Below are 22,006 nucleotides of genomic sequence, written 5' to 3' on the forward strand. Positions count from 1 at the left end.
GAAGAGAGATGTAGTCTCTCCCACAGCTAGTCACAAATGGAAGGAGTAGGCACTAGATGGATGTTTTGGCTGTGTATCATAAAGAAATGAAGTGGGCAGCATGGAGCAATGTGAAGGGCTTTATGGGTCTCCCTGCATATTCTGTGCTGCCTCTGCCTCTTCTTTATAGACAGCCTAGAGGCTCTGGAATGATACTTACCTACAAACCTTCATTACAGGTACCAGAATGGAAAGTTCAGAGTCACACAAAAAGGTTGTTTCTGCTCCAGGAAGCATCAGCCCCATCCTTTATTAGTTGTTTTCAAGGGTGAAGGTGCCCTAACAGAGGGCTCTGCCAGGGTCTGTAGAGAAGAAATTAAGCTCCTGTTGGTGGAGCGTGTCCTGTTTGCAAGTTACACCCATATTTTAGGCAAAGTGGCTCAGAGCTCAACCTAACTGCAGCTGGGCAGACTTGGGCTGTGCAGAGCCAAATTGTTTTTTTTTTCTTGGAGTCAGAAGTGCTGACAGCACAGTGCATAGACACATGCATGGGTCTGGCTGCAAGCAGCCAGTGTGTCCAGTGCAAGGAAATTGGTGAAAGAGGAGACTGTGCTTACTGATGTAGGGATGGGTATAAAATTGGATCAGTAAGGCACCAAGCAGTGCTCATTTTCAGATGTGAGGCTCAAAAGAGTCTGGCACCGTTGCTCTCTGCAAGAGAGGGATGTGGAGGAACATGAGAGATGGTGTCTCTTACCCAGCTTGTGCCCATACAATGGACAGAGAGGTGATCTCAGGCTCTGCCGTGCACAGTCAAGAGTCAGTACAGGCAGGAACTTGCAGTAAGAGTAGAGAGCTTCCAGTCTGAAGCAGAAGGACTACACGTGCCCTCAGGGTTGAAAATAAGGCTATGAGACAGTAGAAGAGAGTCTCAGTTAAGGCTTGTGCTTGACTGCCTCTCTGACAGAGTGAAGGCTAGGTCTGTTCTTCCTTAGACCAGGGAACATACGCTAATAAAATACATATTGCTTTCTGATCAGATCCTAATGAAAGACATTATTGAAGAGTGTGGAACAAGCACTTACAGTAATTCATGACAGCACCAATTTGGCTTCTCTAGGAAGCCATAAACTGCTGCTCTTGGCACCTAATGAGGATGGGCAGCTGATTGCCTGTGCAAGAGGAAGAGAGAGACTGACTCGCAGCCTCGATGGCTCCAGCTGTCCTCAGAAGCCACTGAACGTTGCAGTTGCTTCTCTTTCTGGATTTGGGAATGTTTCAGCTGAGAAACTGGGCCTCCTGATAAAGGACAATTCTGTACAAAAAGCTTCCAGGACTCCTCATTTAGACTGAGTAATGGGTTTGGTTTGGGCATCCATCCTTGCTTAATCCCAGGATCTGAACCTGTGTGCTTGGCTGATGAAAAACATAGGCATGAATTTCAGTTCACTGATGTGCTTGTCTAGGAAATGCCATCTTTGTGCTTGCAATGTGATTATTTGTTCTGGAAACCCCTTAGGAGTTATGGTTATCAAGCAAGGAAAATGAAATAAATCCAGCTTTAAACTTACCTTAACCCTTTAATTGGTGAGGTTGATGCTTGACATCATTTCCATCCAAGATGGTGATTAACTAACCAAAGAAAATATTCTAATTTAATGTCACAGGCAGAGAAGGTTTGATGGGAGATTATAAAGAAGCATCACAATGACTATCTTCATATCCAAACCAAATGTCTTCCCTACCCAAAACTTACTCAAATAGTTTTTTCCAGAGTAGGCAGGCATCCTCCCTGCAGCTGATACCAGCCAGAGTTCAGAATCCCCTATTAGGATTGTGCTCTTGAAATTTTGTGCAGCTGACAGCAGGCTGGGAGACAATGCCACCTTGGTGAAGGGTTAGGAAGGATTGGAAGAAGGATCTGAAAGATGGAAAACTATTTGAGTGGTTCTGGTGGGATGAAATGCAGTGGTACAAAGGCAGGGTCATAGATGCAGAAGGTGCTGCAGGCTGGAAGCTCATCTTTGGAAAATGAGTGCAGTGCTCAACTGAGTTGACTTCAAGGAGCTGCTGATGAGATGCAGGTGTGAGAAAGGGCAAATGTACTCCTAGATGAAACCAGAGGTACTTCTGGGCAAGGTGGAGAAGTGCTACTACATCCTATATGCAGGCCGGGCACTGATCCAGCAAATGGGATCGTGCAGAAAAACACTGTAGAGTCAATCCTGGAAAGCGAGAGTCTGTGTTACAAGGGAGTCACAGAGTCTTAGCCCAGCAAAGCAAAGGCTGAGAGGTGGTGAGATTCCTGTCTGTAAAACATCAGGGGGTCGAGCAGCAGCGAGGGAAAAGAGCCACTGAAGCTAAAGGACACTGCTGGCACAAGATTACTGGGTGCAAGCTGCGTGTGAATAAATTCAGTCTGGAAATGAGAACATTAGGGCAGCCAGGCTCTGGAACAGATGTCCAGGGGAGGAGCAGGCCCAAAAGGAACAAACCACTTTTAAGATAAGATGTGATACATACATAAAATTAATAAGTAGAGGCAGCCCCTCTGGTGACAGGGGACTGGACCCTGTCAGCCACGAGTGTGGATCCTTTGCTGTGTCCTAGATTGTAGCCATGTTTTGCCCTTCTCTGAACTCTGGGGTTTTATCCCTCTGCCAAAATACAGAGATCAAGCATCCAATTCATAGTGTTCAAAAGGAATGTCAAAGACATCTTCCTCTGCTCTGCCCTGTGGTGCCAAGGTGACATCAAGGATCACAATCTCAATCCACTGCTGTGTGTCAGAGTGAATAGGAAGAAGGGGAAAGGAAGGGCCAGATTTATGGCATATTTTTCCAGCTGTGTGGAACATATTGGAGCCTCATGTTCAAGAGAGTTCCCTAAAATTTCCTGTCTCCTCCTCCCTCCTGACCCTGTTCCTGAGAATTTTTCATTCCACTTTCCCAAGAAATTCTTTCTACCCGTGGAACTTACATGCTGAGCTCTCATTCTCCAAAAATGGAGAACTGGATAATTTTCTTTCAATCTTTGGTACTATAAACTCCAACACACATAAATTCTGTAATCATATTTCCTTTTTATTTTTTTTTAACTTTAAGAAATCCATGGCATCTAAACTCTTTGAGGTTGCCTCTCTGCCCCATATCCTGTAGCTTTGGAGGCAGACTTGGGGCAGGAATTGAGGACAGGGAATATCTGATGAAGTAGTGGGAGGTTTGGCATTGCAGAGCCCCATGTTCATCCCAGGAGCTGTTACCAGTGCCATAAACAAGCTCAACCCCTTCCATTACCTTGGGAGTATCTGTCCTGGCTGTCCCATTGTGGTGAGGGCAGTGGTGTGATTGTTTCTGGTGTTTGTAAGCAGCACTCCCTTAGGAAGGGAGCAGCTGTATCTTAGCTGGGCTTTGTTGGGATGAGGTCATTGCAGCCGCAGCCACTGGGGAAATCTGATAAGAGATGATGCCTGCAGCACTCTGGGATAAAGCTGTGTAAGGAAGCCAAGATTCTGTGCAAACAGGCTGAAATGGTACAAATGGGAGGCTCTGTCACACCCTGGGTGGCATTGCCTATCAGAAGATAAGTGCCCTTCTGCTACTCTCACTTCTCCTGGCCCCTTGCTAAACAGGGATATCCATGTGTGCTGAGAAACTGGGCAGCTTGGCACTGAGCTTTGAAGACCACCTTGATTGCTGGTTGCTTGAGAAGTACAGCCCACCAGCTGCACAGGCAGTTGAAGATTATTTTGTCCAGATTATTGCCCCATGCTTCTTTTCAGACCTTTGTGAGATACCTGTGCTTCCTGCACCACCAGGCCCTCCACAGCACCTAGTCCAGTGGATGTCTGCTCTCCAGAGTGTCCTGACACTACAAATGAGAGAGGAGGAGGAGATTGGGGGAGGTTAGGACACCCCACCTGCACACAAGCCAGAGACAGCATTTATCTGGTGTGCAGAGCTGCACAGGGAGCTAGGAAGAGCTTGTCAGAGGGATGGAGCCTGCGTGCAAGGCTGCTGTGCCACACCAGCCTGCCTTTATCTGCTGCCTTCTCTGCCTTCAGAGAGGCTGGAGAGGCTGCAGAAGGAGCTGGGAGCTGTCCCTGCAGCCCATATCTGTGGTTAGTGAGGCTGGAGAGGGAATGCAGACAGCCATCCCTGTCTCTTTTGTGCTGCAGGAAGGAGCAGCCAGGGGAATTTGAATGAGGCTGAGAAAAAAGAGTGAAAGAGTGAGCGTGTGTGGAAAGGATTTGAATGGAGATATTGGAAAGCAGAGCTGGTGCTTGTGCCCTGAGCTGAGAAGTTGCTGAAGAAGTGGGACAACTAAAGAGAGAGCATCAGGAGTGAATTGCAATGCTGGGAAGCTGGATGCCTGCAAAACAGTTCCTTTGCTCTGATCAGCTTGTTGAGGGGTCTACCTGATTTTAATGTTAATTTTTCTAGCTGTTATTTGTTAGAAACACCTTTGGGCTTGGTGATGAAACAGATTTTTTTTCTAATTTCTCGTTTCAAACAAGCATTAATATGCAATTGTGAGACCACGTGCATGGCTTCACAAGCCACACCAGTCTCAACACAGGTAGATTGTTGTGGTGGTGTAGAGCAGAACCACAAGAGTAACTCTTGACAGATGTGTTTATTAATATCCTTCAGCTTTATTAAGGCTTCTAGCTGGTACTCATCTGGCATAAACATCATTCAGTCTGAAAATATCATCCTGTTTTTTTCCTTTAATAGCCTATATAAAGAGAAAATGTGGGTGTGGCAGCGTCATACCTTGAGCCCTATGACAATGCCCCAGCTGAGAATGGAAGCAGGGTCAGGGGTACTGTGGCATCCTGCTTTTATCTCTGAGACTCTTGGTGTGTGTTCCCAGTCTGTGGGCCAGCTTGGCTGGCTACAGTGGGACAAGCACTCTGCAAGCATCACAAGCTGGCTCAAGTGACATGACAGGGGAAAGGGCAGACAGTGCCCACCAACAGGGCAGGTGAGGGTGAGGAATGAGGAAGGGCAGCCCCAGTTGCAGCTCCCAGAGGATTGGTGGCTGAGTGCATGTGAGTGAGTTCTCCCCTGATTGCTAATACTGCTTACAGGGACAGGGACAGGGACAGGGACAGGGACAGGTTGCATACACTGCACATGAATACATGCAAACCACATGGAGCTGACTTTGCCCTTTGTAAGGTGTTTCTAGAGAGCCCATTCTGCAAGAACATTCTCACCTCTGCAGCCTGTGTAATATTCACAGCCAGCTGGTAGGAACTGTGGATTTGTTTGGGTTTTTTCCTTTCCCATCCCCTTCCTCAGAGTATTGGGAATGGAAGGAGGTGAAGGCAGAGGCGAGTGTGTGCTTTGTGCAGTGCTCTTGTTCTGGCCCCTGGGCCAGCCTGCTGAGCCTGGTGATGAATGAGCTTGTAGCATGAGCTCCTCCACTGAGGCTTCAGCGTCTCTAATAAGGTGGCCAGTGTTTCCCTGTCCTCTGAGCCAGCCTCTGCTTTATTAATTGCACTGCAGCAATATTAAACTGGAGCACAGGGTCAGCGTGATCCAAGGAGAGATGCTGAGAAGGGGGTGGAAGGGAGAAGACACCAGGATAGCACAGAACACATGGAGAGGAGGCAGGGAAACAGCTGGCAATTGAAGTGGATTGAAAAATGGGTTCCTACTGGACTGATGAATGCAGCTCTGCACAGACCTGCTGCTGGCAGTCAGGGACACAGAGCATCATCAAGGAGGGGGATGCAGAGGCAGACTTTGGCCTTTATGTCCCTGTCTGCTGGACCTGTGCTAGTGACTGTAAGCCAGCACCTGCTCCACATGCACACAGCAAGCAGCTGGCTGGAGCTGCCCCCTTTTCTCCCTTGCACTAATTTCATGCCCTTTAAGCTGTGCTGTCAGCGCACCTGGCTCTTTCTACTGACAGCTGCAGCTAGCTCAGGGTCCATGCTGCTTTTCACAGAGAAGCCAGTCTTTCCAAAGACATCCAGGGCCAGTTCTGTTGTGATGCCAGGACTGTGGAGACTGTAGTAAAGATGTGCAGAGGGCAGTCTTGCTGGCAGCCAGTTTCTGTGTCAGTCCGAGCTGCATATTGGATAGAGACAGGGCATACACTGGGAGAAGATATAGCTACAAGATATTTGGTGGAGGGAAAAGACCTCTTAAAACTTTACCTCTGAGCACCAGGAGGAGATACATGCTGAGCCTTGGCTGTGCCTTTCCCATTACCTAGTGATCCAGGTCTCTTCTAGAAAGCAGGGAGGTTGCAACCCATAGGAAGCATATGTGCCTTTAATTATTTCTGTTTTGCAGCCAAACCTGGGTGGTAGCCAGTTATTTTTTTGATTACACAAGTCCCTGAGGATAGACTCAACTAGGGGATCCAGAGCTTTGCAGTGCAGACTGAAGGCTGATCTCTCATTTTGTTCTGGATTAGATGATGTGGGAGAGTATGTGATTTGACCTTGCTCCCAGAAGCCTTAAATACCCAAATTCCACCTAACTCCCAGCTGAGGTGGAATTTGCACTGTCTGAATCTCACCCTCAAGCTTCTCTCTGACTCTCCATTTTGTTTCTCTTCTAAAGGTTATGTCTAGACAAGGGAAATGGCTCCTGACCTCCTCCTATTTGCTGGCTGCCTTCCTAACACCCCAGCAAATGGCAGCCTGTGGGGACGAGCTGCTGCCAGCCCTCCCAGTCACACTCTGCTCCCCAAAAAGTCCCAGGCTAGGAGCTGTAGCACTCCAGCCTTCTGCTCTGGCTTCTGACTGCTCCTCTTTTCCCAGTTAATTGGGGGTCTGGTGCTAATGAGCCCAGCTTAGTCCCTGCCCCAGGGAGCCAGCTCTGCCACTGCTTGACCAGAGCAATGGTGTGGAGGGCTGGCAGATGGGAGGGCTGAGCAATAGGAACATCAGCTGGGTCAGAACCCAGCTGGCATGTGTGCAGGTAGGGCATTGTTGATATGAACAGATCCTGGCAGCATCCTGGTGCCTCTGGGAACCACTGCCCTGGTCCTGCCCACTAGGACTGCTCCCTAAGGCAGTGCCAAGCTGGGGGAAGGCACCAGAACAGCTCCCAGCTCTCTGCTCCATCTTGCCAGAGGAAGAGGAGGAGAGTGCAGCAAGTAGTTCCTCAAGCAACTTACACCCTGATGTGTGCAGGTACAAAGGACTCCTTTAGGTGCAATCTGTAAGACAAATGCAGAATTGTTTTTCACTGTGAGAACCACATGCAGCCACTGGTTCCCAGGGACCAGTGCCGGCCCCTTCACTTGGGATCAGCGTCCAAACTGTGGATTAAGGAGGTGAGTCAATGAGTCCTGACTGTGTTGGAAATGAATGGGGCTTTGGCACAGAAAGCTCTACAGCAGCAGCCATTTCTTCTGGGTTTGAACTTAGAGTTACATATGTGAGAGCTGGAGACAGGCAGAGCAGGGATAGCATGCACTTGTTTTTGCTAAGCACCAAATCAGCGTTGCCCCTTGCCCTGCTTTGATAGTGGCCTTCACTTCTGCTGTGCCCTCACTCCATCTTCTCGGCCCACTGACACATTTGCTGTAAACCTTCCTCCATGCATTCCAGTTCCAGTAATCCTGCAGCTTCAGAGTTAATGATGAACACTGAGACTGCCTGGCAGGAGAACTGCCTTTGCAATGGAAATTTCAGCCTAGAGGACATATCAGAGGCAAGGGAAAGCTTAGTTAACACTGGTCTATCAAAAATCCTGCCAATGGTCTTTTTACCAGCACCAGCATTCCCAGTAATGTGTCTTGCCACAAGGATCCAGGCACTGCGCAGCAACAGGCAGGAAATTGTATCTTCACAATGCAATCCTCGTTCTTGTTCTTTCCCAGCCAAGCAAGCATGACCATGGCAGGGAAGCTTCACTGACATGTAATTCATCATTTTTAGTGGTGGTGATTTTGATAACGATATTTCCTCTGTTTTCTTGAAACTTCCCTGCTGCCTTAGCAAACCGAACAATGTTCAGCTGGTATGGTTCAGCTAACATAATTCAGCCTCTTCCAATGGGAAACAGAGGAGGGGAGAGCCTGTGAGTGACCCCAGAGAACCATCAACTTGAAATAGACCCCTTGCTCTGCTCTGCAGAGGCTGTCCAAGGGTGGACCCTGTGGAAGGTTTCTGAGGGAGTATGGTAGTAGATTGCTTGGCAGTAGTGAGACACCAAATGAAGTGCCACATGGCCTGGGCAGCAAATGAATGAATTCTACGGCAGGGATTGTGACCTGAAGGGTATCTTGATGCAATGCCATGCTGTGTTTGCACAGGACCTGGGTGCACTAACAGGGGTGAATTGGGTTCATTTTCTCCCTCCTGAGACCATTGCTTCTGACACAAAGTTGCCTCAGGACCTGTAGTTCAAACTGTCCCTACAGTCCCTCCCTTGGAGGACACCAAGGCTTCCCTTCAGGGGAAACTTGGGCTCCTGATGACTGTTCTGTACCAGGGATGCCAATTTTCAAACCAATACTGCATGAAGATCTCATGGAACAACTGGGTGTACATCCGTGTAGAAAGAGGAGGAATGGTGTTAAATGATGGATACAATTGCTCAGGTTTTCAGTTTCAGGATTTTCATAACACTATGGGTTCTTTTTCTGTGCAGCTGTCTCAGAGAAACACCATCCAGACTTTCATTCCTGTGAAGAAAATGGAGAAAGGCCTGCTGCTGGAGCACATCTTACCCAACCTGAAAGTGCCTCAGAGCTATGAAGTTCGCCTGACGCCCATCACCAGCTTTGGGGCCGGAGACATGGCCGCCCGCATCATCCGGTACATGGAACGTAGGTGTCTCCTCCTCGGTCCTGCCTACGAGGGCAGGCCCCAGCCTCAGGGCATGTGGGCATGCAGAGAGGTGCTCTTCTGTCACCCTTGGGTGGGTCTCTTTGCTCTGAGGAGTTCTGATGGCACAGCGTGATCACATTCCACTGTATTTTGGATGCTGCCATCAATGCGGAGCACTAGAGATCTCTGAAGGTCAGTCTCCACTCATCCTTCACTCAGCAGCTCTGACTCTCACTCCACACCCTGTGGGCAGGAGATGCCCAAAACCCCAGTCAGGCCATGCTGCAACTCCCTGTGGTACAGTGGCTTACAATACAAAATAGCCACTGGATGCTGTGTATTAGCCACACTCCTATAAAAGCAAGAGAATTTCGGGAGCCTTGTTATTTCCAGAGCTAAATGCATGATTCCTGTCCTAGCTAGTCACTCCTAAAGCTGTAGCTCTGTCCAGTACCTTGAATCCCAGATTATCTCATTGGTATACATTGACCATACTTCTCTTGCCATCATCCCAACAGCTCACAGCTCTCTCTATTCCCACAACTCTATGAACTCCTTTGCTCTCCAGCAGGAGTTTGGACCCTCTATTTCAGCAGAAGGTACAGATCCTTCTCCTGTTATGTTTGCTTGATTTCACACAACCCTCCTGTCCCGTGGACTGACAGCGCGTCTGGTGTCCCCAGCGTACCAGTCCTGTCACTCTTCCACAGTGCATCAAAGTGCTTTGATGTCCCCCTTAGATATCAAGCTTTGGTATCTAAGTGGGTGCTATCCCCCGGAGTGCTCCAGAAGGAAACTACTTGGGTTGCCAGAAAGGTTTTCCTATTGATCCCAGGATCACCCCTTAGGTGGGGTTTTCTTAAGGTCTCTTGCTGCTTGGATCAGAGTGTCCACATCTTTTTCCATCACCAAAACAGGCACCAGGCATTGCTTTCTCACAGGATGCTGCCAGGAGACTTGTGCATTTGTGACCTTTCTTGATGTGTTTATTTTATTTTCAGACTTTGATTATGATTTGTGCTTTTGTTTTGACTTATTTTTCTATTTTTTTTCCAGCAATCAACTATCCCAATCCAACAGGTAAGCAACAAGACCTTTGTGCTAATGCTTTGAATGTAATGTACTTTAGTAGAGTGCTCCAGCAGATCAGGCAAGACAGGCAGCTGGAATACACAGCTGACTTTGTCGAATCTTTTTTCCCCAAAAGAGGATGAAATTGTATACACTAAATCTTCCAGTAAATATTGCCATTTGTTCTACCTTGAGTTATTGCCAGGAGATTTATGCCAGGGATATGCCTCTCACTCACCTGATATCTTTGTGATGGGGCAGACTGTGATCTTGAACACCCACTCCCATGCCCCAGCACGAGCAATCTACTTCCAGTAAGCAGGTTACTAAATGTTCCCCAAAATATCTGTGTTTAGGAATATTCCCCATCCTCTTCTGACCAGGAATGATACCACTTGGTATCTCTGCAGGCTTGTATGGAGCAGTCTCCAGCTCAGATCTGTCTCTTCTTGAAAACTCTTTGAGCACAGTCCCCTTCTTCCTCCCCTTCAGTGTCATCACTGTTAACTTGCTTTTTTACCTTCTGGTTATTCTTGGCAAGATGCAGGCCCCTCTCTACTGAGCATCCAGAGTTCCCATTGATTTTAAGAGCTGAATACACAATGTCTAAGAATGATGTTCTTTAACAGCGACATGACAGTGCCCATTGAGCATAAAAGAGGAATTCTAGCTTGCTGTAAGTGGTGGGAGAATGATCCCCAGGGGATGCAACAAGGTCCCTTCACTTTGATTATAGGATGTAAGCCCAGGCAAACCTCTTGGGCAGAGATGGGCAGACTACTTGCTAGTGCTCCATGGAGAGCATGGGGCTGTTTCTCCGTTTCCAGCTGCTGAGTCAGTATTCAGTAGTTTTATGTATTACTCTGTGTATACAGAGTAATTACTCTGTGTAGGTAAGTACTGCTACTGCACTGCAAGGTACCAGCAGAGAGGAGAAGCCAGGATTAGGTGATGGCAGAATAGGGAGTTCTCTTGTTAAGGCAGCCACAAGGAGTTAATTCTTGCACGTTCTTGAGGATGGTTTGATGAACCATACTCTGCCTGAGAGTAGGAGTTTCTTACAGAGTCAGAGAGGCTTTGTGGCTCTAATTCCTGATTCCATTTGTTTTCTTTTCCTCACTTCCTGATTTACTTTAAGTATTCTCCATAGAAGACTCACTGGGAAACACGGAGCATATTGCCAGGGACCTACTCTAGAATGTGTCTCTCAGTACTTGCTGGAGGAGGCAAGTATCCCAGCCCACAGGTGGAAGTGACAAAGTCTGGCTTTTTGCCACTTGCTTTTGCACTGCATAAATCACTGGTAAACCCAGAGCAACTGCAGTCCTAATTGTGTCAGTCTCTTGGGGTCTTTGTAAATTGAGCCTTCAGATTGCCTGCCTGGGGTATCTTTGGCAGCCTTATTGAGTCCAGAACAACTGCAGGAAATTTGCCTGTGGTGGAACACAACTCAGCCACTTGTGTTTTTCATGCAGTAAACCCAACACTTAGGATTTCCTCTTGATATAAATTGCCCAGCCTCTGGTGGCTGTTGGGACCTCTGGGCCACCTCTTGCCCATGTGTTCACACCTCGAGACTGACTGCCTAAAATCAGACCTACCACACTTGCTTTCAGATATGCCCTTTCCTTTCAGACCTGCTGCCAGTGAAATATGAGCTCAAAAGCTTTTTGCTCTTTCTTTGGACCACAGCTGAGTTCTCCAACTTTTCATCCCAAAACCATAGAAATCCCTCCTGCTACCTCTTCTTTTCATACTTCCCCTGCTACGGTCACCCCCAGGGAAAAGTTCACACTAGCCTGCTGAGCCAAATTCTGGGAGCAAACATTGAAAGCTCTGGAGTGAAAGGCAAAGATTAGATGATTAATGCCTCTGGCAGCCTGATCCAAGGGCATGCACAATGGTGATTAATTTACAAACTCTGAGAGTCACTTAATACAATTACTTCTTCATGCATTTTCTCTCTCAGCCTAATAAGATGTTAATAACATTGGGACAGGCATGCGTGTGGCATGGTTACAGAGCCAGGTATTGGGTTAGAAAGGAAAAGCAAAGGAAGAAAGAGGAAGTGAACAAAAGACGTTGGGAATTTCAAGTATTTAGAGGTTATCAGTAGGACTGGCTCTTAAAAATCAGTAAATCTGGTTCTAAAAAGCAGAATTTGTATTTTAAAAACTGCCTAAGAATTATCTGAATTCTAAGATTTTACCTTAAAGTTCTCTTAGAATAAATGATTGTTTTAATGTCATGACCACATTCCAGTGCTGGGGAATCTGCTCTGTCCTTACCTCCTCTGCAATTTTATTTAGATATAATGTTTGCTTTCTATGGAGTGCTGCCCCAAAAGCCATTCCAGCTCCTCCTCCCTGGTGGGTTTCGGTTTCCCTTGTTTTGTCAGATGTAACCTTATAACCTTGATGATGATGTCATTAAGTATATGGGATTGATGGTTTATTTTTTGGTTGGCCAACCTGACTTGCCCTTTCAGAGCAGCAACACTATTTCTCACATAGCTGCAGTCTGGATGTGTGTGGTGCTAAACCCATGATTTTGGGACCATGGGCAGGTACAGTGGGTGGTGATCCGTGGCAGATGTTGGTTGTTGCAGATTAGCCTGGCTTGTTGCTTACCATCTATTTCTGTTGTCTAGTCTCTGATAATGCTCAGAGTCCAGAGGAATTTTGTCCAAGTTTGTTCAGGTGAGAACACATGGGAATGAGATGTCAGCCTGTGTTTAGAGTTGGATTACTCGCGTTTGTGCCCATTCTTCTAGAATGTTTTGTAATGCAAAGGCTTAAAGAGGTGACAGTTCCTTGTATCTTGGTGGCAAATAGGATGACTTAACCAGTTACAGCATTGTGAAGCTTTCTCCCATTATTGGTTATAAAATCCCTGGAAAATTGCAATGGGAGAGACTGTTAAATATTCTTTCTTAGATCATTACATACTTTGAGGTCTCAATGTAGTTCTCATTCTCTTCAATTTCTAGATGGGGAAACTGATGTCCATAAAATGATAGCCTGTGGGTCACACAGCAGGTCTGCAACAGAGCTGGGGCTCGGAGCATGGTCCTTTATGCCCCAAGCCAGTGCCAGTTGTCACACCACAGCTAAATGATGAAGGCAATTTTATTCAAGTGCACTCCAACTGCTATTCACCCATAGTCTGCAGCTAGAATAGGAGTATTATTTTTTGCATTCATCTGGCAGCCAGAATTTTAGAACCAGGGATGGCTTTCCCCTAAGGACTTGAAAGGAAAACCTCCATTATGTTTCTCAGGAAGGCAAAGTAACAAGAAATGCTAATAGCCACAGTAGAGAGTCTCTCCCCTGGGAATGCTTGAAGGTGTCTGTAACTGAGAGCAAACATCTCTGCACTCTGAGCTGCCACCACTGAAAAGCCTGCCAAGGAAATTTGTGTGGTGAAGACAGCACTAAGTCCAGCTTTTGAGGAGCCAGCTCCCCTGCCACCTCCACCTTACTTGTTACAGTCCAGAGAGCAACTTCTGTGTTCAGTATTTAAATCCATTGCTTAAATTTTAAACAGGAAGCTTCCTTTACTCCTTGAGGATTATCCAGGATCCCTGGCAAATGGAAAAAGTCTTCAAGAAGGTTTGCATCACACAGTCAAGGTCAAAAGTCAGATCACCTCTGTGGTCTCTGAGGTACAGCAAGTGATATAAAGATTTTTTTCTTGGCTGGATCTGCCAGGTTTGTCCTGGTGAACCTTGTTGATAACCACCAAGAGGTGACATGCTGGCAGTGTCCCAAACCACACTGAACACTTCCTAGTTATTCATGGCACCTCCATTGTAGCTCAGAGAAACCACAGAGCTTTGCTTTCCTGTGGCTTGTTTTACGCCAAAAGACCAGGAGTCAGAGCACTTGGGTTCTGTTTCCAGCTTAGGCACTGCCTGCTGTGACCTTAAATGTGTCTCTCTATAATTTGTGCATCTATTTCCCCCCATGTAATGCAGAAGATACGTAGAAAGAGGTATTGCTATGCTACAGAGAAATTAAGAAGCCTTTTTCATTAGTTGTTGCAAAGTGCTTGAGCTCCCAAGCTAAGCAGAAGGCGATGTGCTGGAGGTTCAAACTCCTTCCCAGCAAGTGCTGTTGCACATAAGATGGATCATGTTGTTGATTAAGCATTGCTTGATCTGTGGTGCACGGGACCCTTCTCTATTTTATGTGGGCTGCTAGAAGCATTGCCTTCTGGAAGGAGCTGCACTGGAGCGAGAAGATAAAATGCCCTCAGGGCCCTATTTGGATGTTAAAAGAGCAATCTATAGACTTCTGAGTCAGCTTCTCTGAGCAATCTCATCCCATGAGTGTGGCTTCTTAAAAATGAAGGCACAGTAGTCCACCACAGTCCACAGGCTGGCCCAACCAGGCCTTAGGGCTAAGTTTGGAATGCTGTCCTCAGGTCCTCTTGTCTTATACAACTCTCTCTGATACCCACCTGAGCTTGTGCTTTCGCCTTAATCTGCCTTTCCTTTGATTTCTGTGCCTGCTCATTTGTGGTTTGTTCTCTCTCAATCAGTTGCCTGGCTGACCTCTGTGTTGCAGCTTCCAACTCTGCTTTCCACCTGATATTCCCTGTTAAGGTAATTCTGTGTTGGAGAACGATGTCATCTTTCTTTGGAAGTCCATGTTCTCAGCAGGGTCAGAGGTGCAAACTGCCCTGGAGCTTTTGCAAAAGGACAGTCATTGTGGATCCTGCTGTGTGAGATAATGCCATTCTGAGAGAAAATGTGTCTCTTGTAACTGCAGCTGGCAACCCATGAGCTGGAGTCATGCAGATGTTTTTGGTGCAGTGGAGAGAAACAAGGGCTATTACACCGCACAGCAACATCAGCAAGCTTATGGGCTCCAGTGTCTCCTTTGAGGACTACTGGGGCTCTGGTACAGCCAGGAACTCCCTTCTCTCAGCCAAAACAGCTGAGGAAGGACCCTTAGGAGCTGCCTTCTGACTCTTTTCTCCTTCCATCTCTTTGTTCTGGGGATGAAAGAGGCCCCCACATAGTTAGCCTGTCTCAGACCCAGCAAGCATCTGCCCTGTCCTCTGCTCCCTTCTCCTTCAGCTCCAGATGCCATTCGGCCCCGTGTTAGGCAATGCAGAGCAATGGCTAATTTGGATTTGGATGCTAATTAGAAATGAGGAGATTGAGTGGAAAGCACTTAGCCAGGGTTAATCAGCAGTTAAACCAGCCCAGACAAGCTCCCGATGTCTGTGCTTAGCCCAAAGGAGTGGGCATGCAGCGTTTCCTGCTGAGATTACTGAAAACCCAGCTGCCCTGGTCTGTGAAACAGGCCCTTGGCTTGCCTCACATTGCCCAACCTATGCTGGCAAAGACATTTCTGCAGATTACCTCAGGAGGCTGCATCCTCTTTTCTCACTGCTTTGATGGGATGCTGGAAAGAGACAGGCAAGAAAGGGGAACCCAGTTCCCTACCCCAGGGGTGTGCAGACCTTTGATGTCCATTTGGATTACAGTCATTTTCATTTCCAAGTGGGAGGGGATGGGGAGGATGCTAGCCACCAGAAGGTGCAGCATCTCAGAGTCAAGATTCTGTTCATTTCTTGGGTAGTCTCTTTTTTCTGGTACAAGAGAACAGATTTTGTTGTGTATGGTAGATGTATGAAGCTCCTGCCATCACATTGTGCTGCTTCTGGATCTTTGGCCCTGGCATTGCAGAAACCTTCCCTTGTGTGTCCCATCCTTGGCACTCAGCCCATAGGTTAAGGACCCTGCTCTGTCCTACATGTCCTGCCAGAGCCATGCATGCTAGGAGAAAAAGCCTCCTGCCCAGGAGCCCCAGAGCAAGGCATCACTGAAGATACAAGAATGCAGGAGCCCCAGGAGGCATTTGGGCTTCTCTTCATCTAGGCACAATAAATAATAGTGGGAGGTAAGCCCCCAGAAGTTGAGTCTTGCACCAGCACGCCACGGATGAGGTTCCTAGCACATTCCAAGCCCTCATGGAGAGCCTTGTTTTCCTTTGTGTATGTGATATTTCATGGCTTTAACTTTCCATTTCATAACACACCTCCTTGCTCTTACTTAAAAGCAGCAATTAAAGATATCTGTGCTTGCCATATCTACATCACTCACAAGGTCCAAGATCCCACTTCCAGTTCATTCTCCAGCTCTGGTTTCTGCCCAGGGACCTTTCAAAACACACGGCAGTTTTCACATTGGTTTTTGGACCTGTTTTCTCTTTCTTTTTTGCCTGTTTTATCCATCCCTCTCCTATTGTGTCAGCAGTATAAAGCAGGTTCTTGACCTTTGCTTTTGTGACACAAAACTACCTTTTTAACACAAAGGTTACAATCTTCAGCCTGGTCATGTCCAATTCATTCCAATCTCTGCAAGTCCATATTGGGTTATGTCTATGCACGAGATTTTTCATCTGTCTTACAATATTGCTGTAGGGTGTAAAAGTCTTGTGGTAGCAATAAAAGTGAGCCCTATTGCACATATGGTTGATCCTACATAAAAATCTCTTACCTACGTGTTTTATTTTGTTAGGGGAACCAACATAAGCTGCAAAATCAAATGTGCTTTTTAGCTGGTGTAAATTAGATGTACTCTGGCTAAATGACACGTTTGTCGTGCTGAGCTGACCTCTTCTCCACAGCTGATTTTTTTTCATGTGTGTCATAGTTTAGTTAAATATATAGCCTGAAGGGGGGTCATCTGCTGCTACTTTTTCCTCTCTCCTGGGGAAATTATTCTCCCATCAAGTTGTTCTGATATAAAAGGCCTTGTAGCCAGTTTGCCTTTGGTGATCTTTTTACCTTCCTCTACATTTGCCCCTTCAGATCTCTCTGAGAATCTCTTTAGCCATAATAGCTTTTTTCCATGTTGTCAGACCATCACATTTATCAGCCTGGATTAACACTTCTGTAGTAACACTGATCACTGGTGTATTATGGGTAGTGATAGGAAGAGGGGGAACATTTTTAAATAAAAGAGGGGACATTTAGATTAGATTTGAAGAGTAAATTCCATACTCAGAGAATGGTGAGGCACTGGAACAGGCTGCCCAGAGATGTTATGGGTGCCCCATCTGTAGAAGTGTTTTAGGTCAGGTTGGATGGGGCCCTGGGCAACCTGGTCTAGTGAATGGAATCCCTGCCCATGGCAATGGGTTTGGAACTGAATGGACTTTGAAGCTGCTTCCAACTCAACCCATTCTGTGATTTCTATGATTTCTGTGATTGCCTTCCTTTTCAGCCTCCTGCTGAGGCCAGGGGCTGCCCATCTGCCCCTGGCTTAACACAGAGCCTCAGTGGTGGCACAGCACTGCTGTGAGCACCCAGGCAGCTTGGGGAGGGTGTTGGAAAAGCAGCAGCTGAGCAGCCCTTCCCTTCCCATCCCCACAGATAACACCTGCCGCTTTGAGGACGAGAAGATCTGCGGCTTCGTGCAGGACAAGATGGACAACTTTGACTGGACGCGGCAGAACGCCCTGACGCAGAACCCCAAGCGCACCGTCAACACGGGGCCCCCCACGGACATCAGCGGCACCCCAGAGGGTCAGCACACGTCTGGGTTTCCTTTGCCTTGGCAGGGAGGGGAGGTGCACACCATCTCCTGCCAGGAGCCTTACAGCTCTGTGAGAAAGCTGGTCTGCTTTCTACTTCACGTGGGGTGCAGGGAGCAGGCAGTTAATTTGCATGTTGCTGATTGGAATTAAACACACAATTAAAACACCGACAACTTTGTTGAAGGGAAGAGTGTGAGCATTAGTTCTTGTTGTCAGCTAATTGCCTGATGCCTAATGCTCTTGCACTGTTTGATGCTTGTTTTGAAGAAAAAAATGGATAAACAACTAGGAGAATATCTCTAACACCTAGAAATGGCCCTGTAGGTTTTAGCGAGCTGTTTCCTCAAAGAAATTTTCAGGGATACAAACAGATCTCCTTAGTACCAAGCACAGAAGCATGAGAGCCCAGACAGGAGCTGCCTGTGGGGCAGAAGGAAGCCTCACCTGTAGCTGGAGGAGTCTGGTGTTATGTATTGCTCACCCTAGCTGTGTATGGAGCACATGCTCCCAGTTTAAGTGGATACTACGTCCCTCTTTCTGTAATAAGAAAAGTAAATTTATATGCAAACACGTATCTTTGAGTTCAGAAAAAAATGGGAAACGTCCAGTGGCCTGCTAAGGAAATGGTTTCTCCCATTAGTGTTCAGTACACCCAACTTGACTGAGCCTTGAAAATGATGTTAACAAATTAAATGGCTAATCTCTTCCTCCCTGAGCTGTTAACAATTGCTTTGGTATTGTTCTCTTTAGACAATAAAATTGTTCAGGCTAGATGTACCAAACTCTCTCTCCCTCTACTTGAGGCAGAGAAATTAGTCTGGAATGGTTTCTCTTTCTGGTATTCTCCTTGCACAGTGCAGCCAGCTCTGGGGCTCTTTGTCCACCCAGACAGATGTGCAGAGGTTCACCTGCTACGTGTGGCCACAGCAGGTCTGCAGATGCCTGTCTCTCCCGTGCTTCCCTAAATACTGCTGAGGCAGGGGAGGCCCTGGGGGTATCCTGGAAGTGTCTCTGGGCGGGATCACAGTGGGTGCAGAGCAGTTGGGCACAGCAAGGCCGTGTCTCCCAGAGGAGGGGTGGTCTCCCAGCCACACTGGCATCCCGTCATCTGGAGGAAGGGAGACCCAGTGCATACTGCCTTTGCCCATCTTTCCCTCTCGTTCTGCAGGTTATTACATGTTCATCGAGGCGTCCCGGCCCCGGGTGACAGGAGACAAAGCCCGGCTCATCAGCCCCCTGTACAATATCACTGCCAAGTATTACTGTGTCTCCTTCTACTACCACATGTACGGGAAGCACATTGGTGAGTCCCTCTGGGCAAGGGTCAACTCAGCCTCGTGTGGGCTCTTGGGGAACATCTCCAGCCTCTTGCTCCGGCAGCTGTGCCTGCAACCAGCCATTCCAGAGGGTGGGAGTCCTACTCCAGTATTCCAAGCAGCAGGGTGGGCTGCTGCACTCAAATACTTGTCCCATAGCCCAGCAGTGTCAGGGTTGTGAGGCTGTCACAGCCTGTCCTTGGGCCAGCACCTTACAGTCAGTCTGTCCATTGGACAGGAGAAGAGGGTGAAGGGGCTTTGTGGACCAGAGAGCTTTGGGGTGGCCACAGCTACACTGGGGCGTGCAAGATGTGTGTTCCCCCAGCTGGACCAGGGGCTGCCTGCTCTGCCTGGCTCCTGTAAGCCTCAAGTGCAGCAAGCACCACAGAAGCGCCTGGCACACTAATGAGTTTCCATATCCAGTCAAGGAGCAACTGCTAATTCGTCACCTCTTGATTATAATTTCATTAATTTGAATAATAGATGCACTCTTGACACAGCACACAGGGTTATTAATCACCTGCTGGACTAGAGCCTGACTGCAAAATCAGGGCCCAGGCAGGAATGTGTCCGCCCTTCAATAAGCGGGCTTAATTAACCTCTCTCTGCTCAGTACTGCAGATGTCTTTGGGAGGAACATACTCCTGAGTCTGGCCACATCTCTGTGCACATGTGGCACAGCTGAGAGGTTAAACTGCAAAATCTGGGCAAAGCTGAAACCCTGACACCATGAGTGTAGGGGCTAGGAGCTGGGCTGCAGTTCACTGAGCAGGTCTCCATCTGTGTCTATGTTTTGAGGGTTCATATCTGCTCTCTGCACTTGGAATTGGGCTAGGTCAGAGGTGTTTTCACACACCTGGATTCCCCCTGGAGACAGGCTGCTCCATGCTGTAGTCATGCCAGTGGTGGCAGCTTGCTCAGGCAGAGCACTGTCGGTGTTGGCTCACACCAGATTTTCCTGGAGCTGCTGGTCCTGCTTAGCTGACAGAGTCCAGCTGCTAATGCTGTCTGGCAAACTCACATGTTCCCTGCAGCTGGACCTTATGGTAAGTCAGCTCTGCTGCCTAATTCCTCCTTCAGCAGTCTTCTCCTGGAGGCTGGGAAAGGGGTCTCATTCTTTGATGAAGAGTGGCCCAGACTGGTGGGAGATTGGCAAAAAAAATATGTGGGGAGAGGAGGCCTCTCTTGCTTTTTTTCTTGTGTCAGATTTCCACGTTTATTTCACAGGTGAAGTAAAAGCTCATCAACATTTTCTTGATTTTGGAAAAGAGCTTGGTTTAATAGTTCTTTTGTGGTGGTCTGTTTGGAGATGGGGTGGACTGGACATGCCAGGGAACCAATTCATTACAGTTTTTTTTTTCTTTTAGCATTTTAACTCTTTACTGATTTGCTCTACCCACAGATTACCCAAAAGTGAAAGTGATGGTGACTCCTGAGACCTAAGAAAGCCTCTAAGTGCCATTTTCTGTTCCTCAGCTTCCGACACCTTTTATATCTTTTGGTTTTCCCCTTCATACCCAATTTTATGGGCCCTGTTTGATCCCTGGTTTTCCTCTTGTTGTACAAAGGCTGACAAATTTCTGTGGGGTGGATAGACTCCTTAATGCCGTATGATTTCCATGGTGGGTGCTGCTGAGCTGAGAGCAAATTTTAAAATCAGACTGATTAGGCAGAGATTGAAAGAGAATGAAATGAGAAAAAATTTCTTTTTCTCTTGGCCTGTGAAATACATGACTTGGTCCAGCAAACCTACCATATATCTGCCTGCAAATTGAAACTCAGTGCCTTGATACCAGGCTTGATGTCCTTATTGGCTGAAGTCCTCTCAGAGTTCTTAGGGCAAAACAAGTTTATTCAGCTCTTCTTCTTCAGCCCTGGGTTAGAGGAGGATGTAGGACTTCTCCTGTGAAAGGAGGAGACAGACCCTGCCCTCCCATCCATCTCACAAATGTGCAACAATGTGAAGGCACAGGTGGGGTTGCTGCAATCCTGAGCCATGCCTTGCTTTCCATAGACCCAGCTGTCCCTTGTGCAGTCACAGCCACAACCCCTGGCTCACCTCATGCCAGCACAGTCCTGCCAAGGCAGGTGCCAGCAAGAGTGTACCAGATTGCTTCTTCAGCAGAAAATGCCAGCAAGAGGGTGTCTCCCATCCCAAGCCTCTTCCAGGAGCTCCAGCTCCATCGTGGAGCAAACTGAAGCTCTGTCACTACAAAAAGTAGCCGTATAAAATCCCGACATTTATTTATTTTTTTAATAACTCTTTTATTACCTTTTTTTCCCCCCACTACAGAACTTGAAAGCTGGTTTGCTCTCACAATTTGACTATAAAATATCCGTAGCCATCCAGGCAAATCTTCCCTGGGAGAGTTCCCAGACACTACTCGTTTATAATAGATATGACGAAAGAGAGAAACAGAATACAAATGCACCGGTTGTAGCCATGATATAAAATATTCAGTGACTAGCAGAGTAGGATGCTGTTGAATATCTCTCAGCTGATGAGAGAGCAGGATGAAGGGGAGCTCCCTGGAGGCAGTCCCTGTTCTTCTGAAGTTATTTGGTCATCTGTTTTTCTTCCTCTGGCCCCCTCTGTAGCAAGCATTCACATTGCCCTATGATCCTGCCATCCCCAACACAAAAATCAGGGGGAGGAGAAGAAAAGAAATCCCATTTCCACCAGACATTCAAGAACAAGAGTGTCTTACTTGCAGCTGGTGTGGAAATGTCAAATGAGGCTCAGTTGGTTGGAGCCTGGTGCTAATGATGCCATCATCATGGCATCAATCCCTGTGTGGGCCATTCACTTAGGATTTGGGCTTAATGATCTTTGTGGGTCTCTTCCCACTCAGAATGTTCTGTGTTCTGTGTTTCTGAGGAATTGTTTGCGTTCTTCAGGGGAGGAAACTAGCCATGGCAGCTAGCAACTATTTGCCAAGTTCAAAAGGCCTCTTTGTCAGGTTGGCTGGGAGCAAATCCTCAAGTCCTTGCTTCAGCCATCAGACTCCTCTTCCTCCCTTCCCGGGGGCTGCCTCAGAGGGGGATGCTTTAAGAGGACAGTTTTTCTGACTGACTAGTTCCACCACAGTCCCCTGCCATCTTTCTCTCATGCCTCCTAACTCAGTGGTAGCCAGGTCATGATCTGTGCAGCCTCCTGCTCACTGCTAGTTGGTGCTGCAGGTTCTGCAGCGAGAGATGTCTTCATGGTCAGCTCACAGTGTGAAGGTTGCTGAGAGAGACGTGGAAATTTCAGCCACTGAATGGAGAGTTAAGGGTGTGATTGTTCC

The 22,006-nt window shown here is 47.4% G+C and overlaps 1 protein-coding gene across 1 annotated transcript in view; it reads left to right on the top strand.

Annotated features, from left to right (window-relative positions):
* MDGA1 (MAM domain containing glycosylphosphatidylinositol anchor 1) overlaps positions 1-22,006 on the top strand; it is a 139,583-nt gene that overhangs the window by 103,846 nt on the left and 13,731 nt on the right. Inside the window, exons 11-14 of the mRNA XM_066546548.1 lie at positions 8,601-8,778; positions 9,836-9,859; positions 17,240-17,392; positions 18,572-18,706. Of these exons, the coding sequence (XP_066402645.1) occupies positions 8,601-8,778; positions 9,836-9,859; positions 17,240-17,392; positions 18,572-18,706 (490 nt within the window). The remainder of the gene's footprint in view (positions 1-8,600; positions 8,779-9,835; positions 9,860-17,239; positions 17,393-18,571; positions 18,707-22,006) is intronic.

The sequence above is a fragment of the Molothrus aeneus genome, chromosome 3, assembly GCF_037042795.1.
Source record: "Molothrus aeneus isolate 106 chromosome 3, BPBGC_Maene_1.0, whole genome shotgun sequence".
NCBI lineage: Eukaryota > Metazoa > Chordata > Aves > Passeriformes > Icteridae > Molothrus > Molothrus aeneus.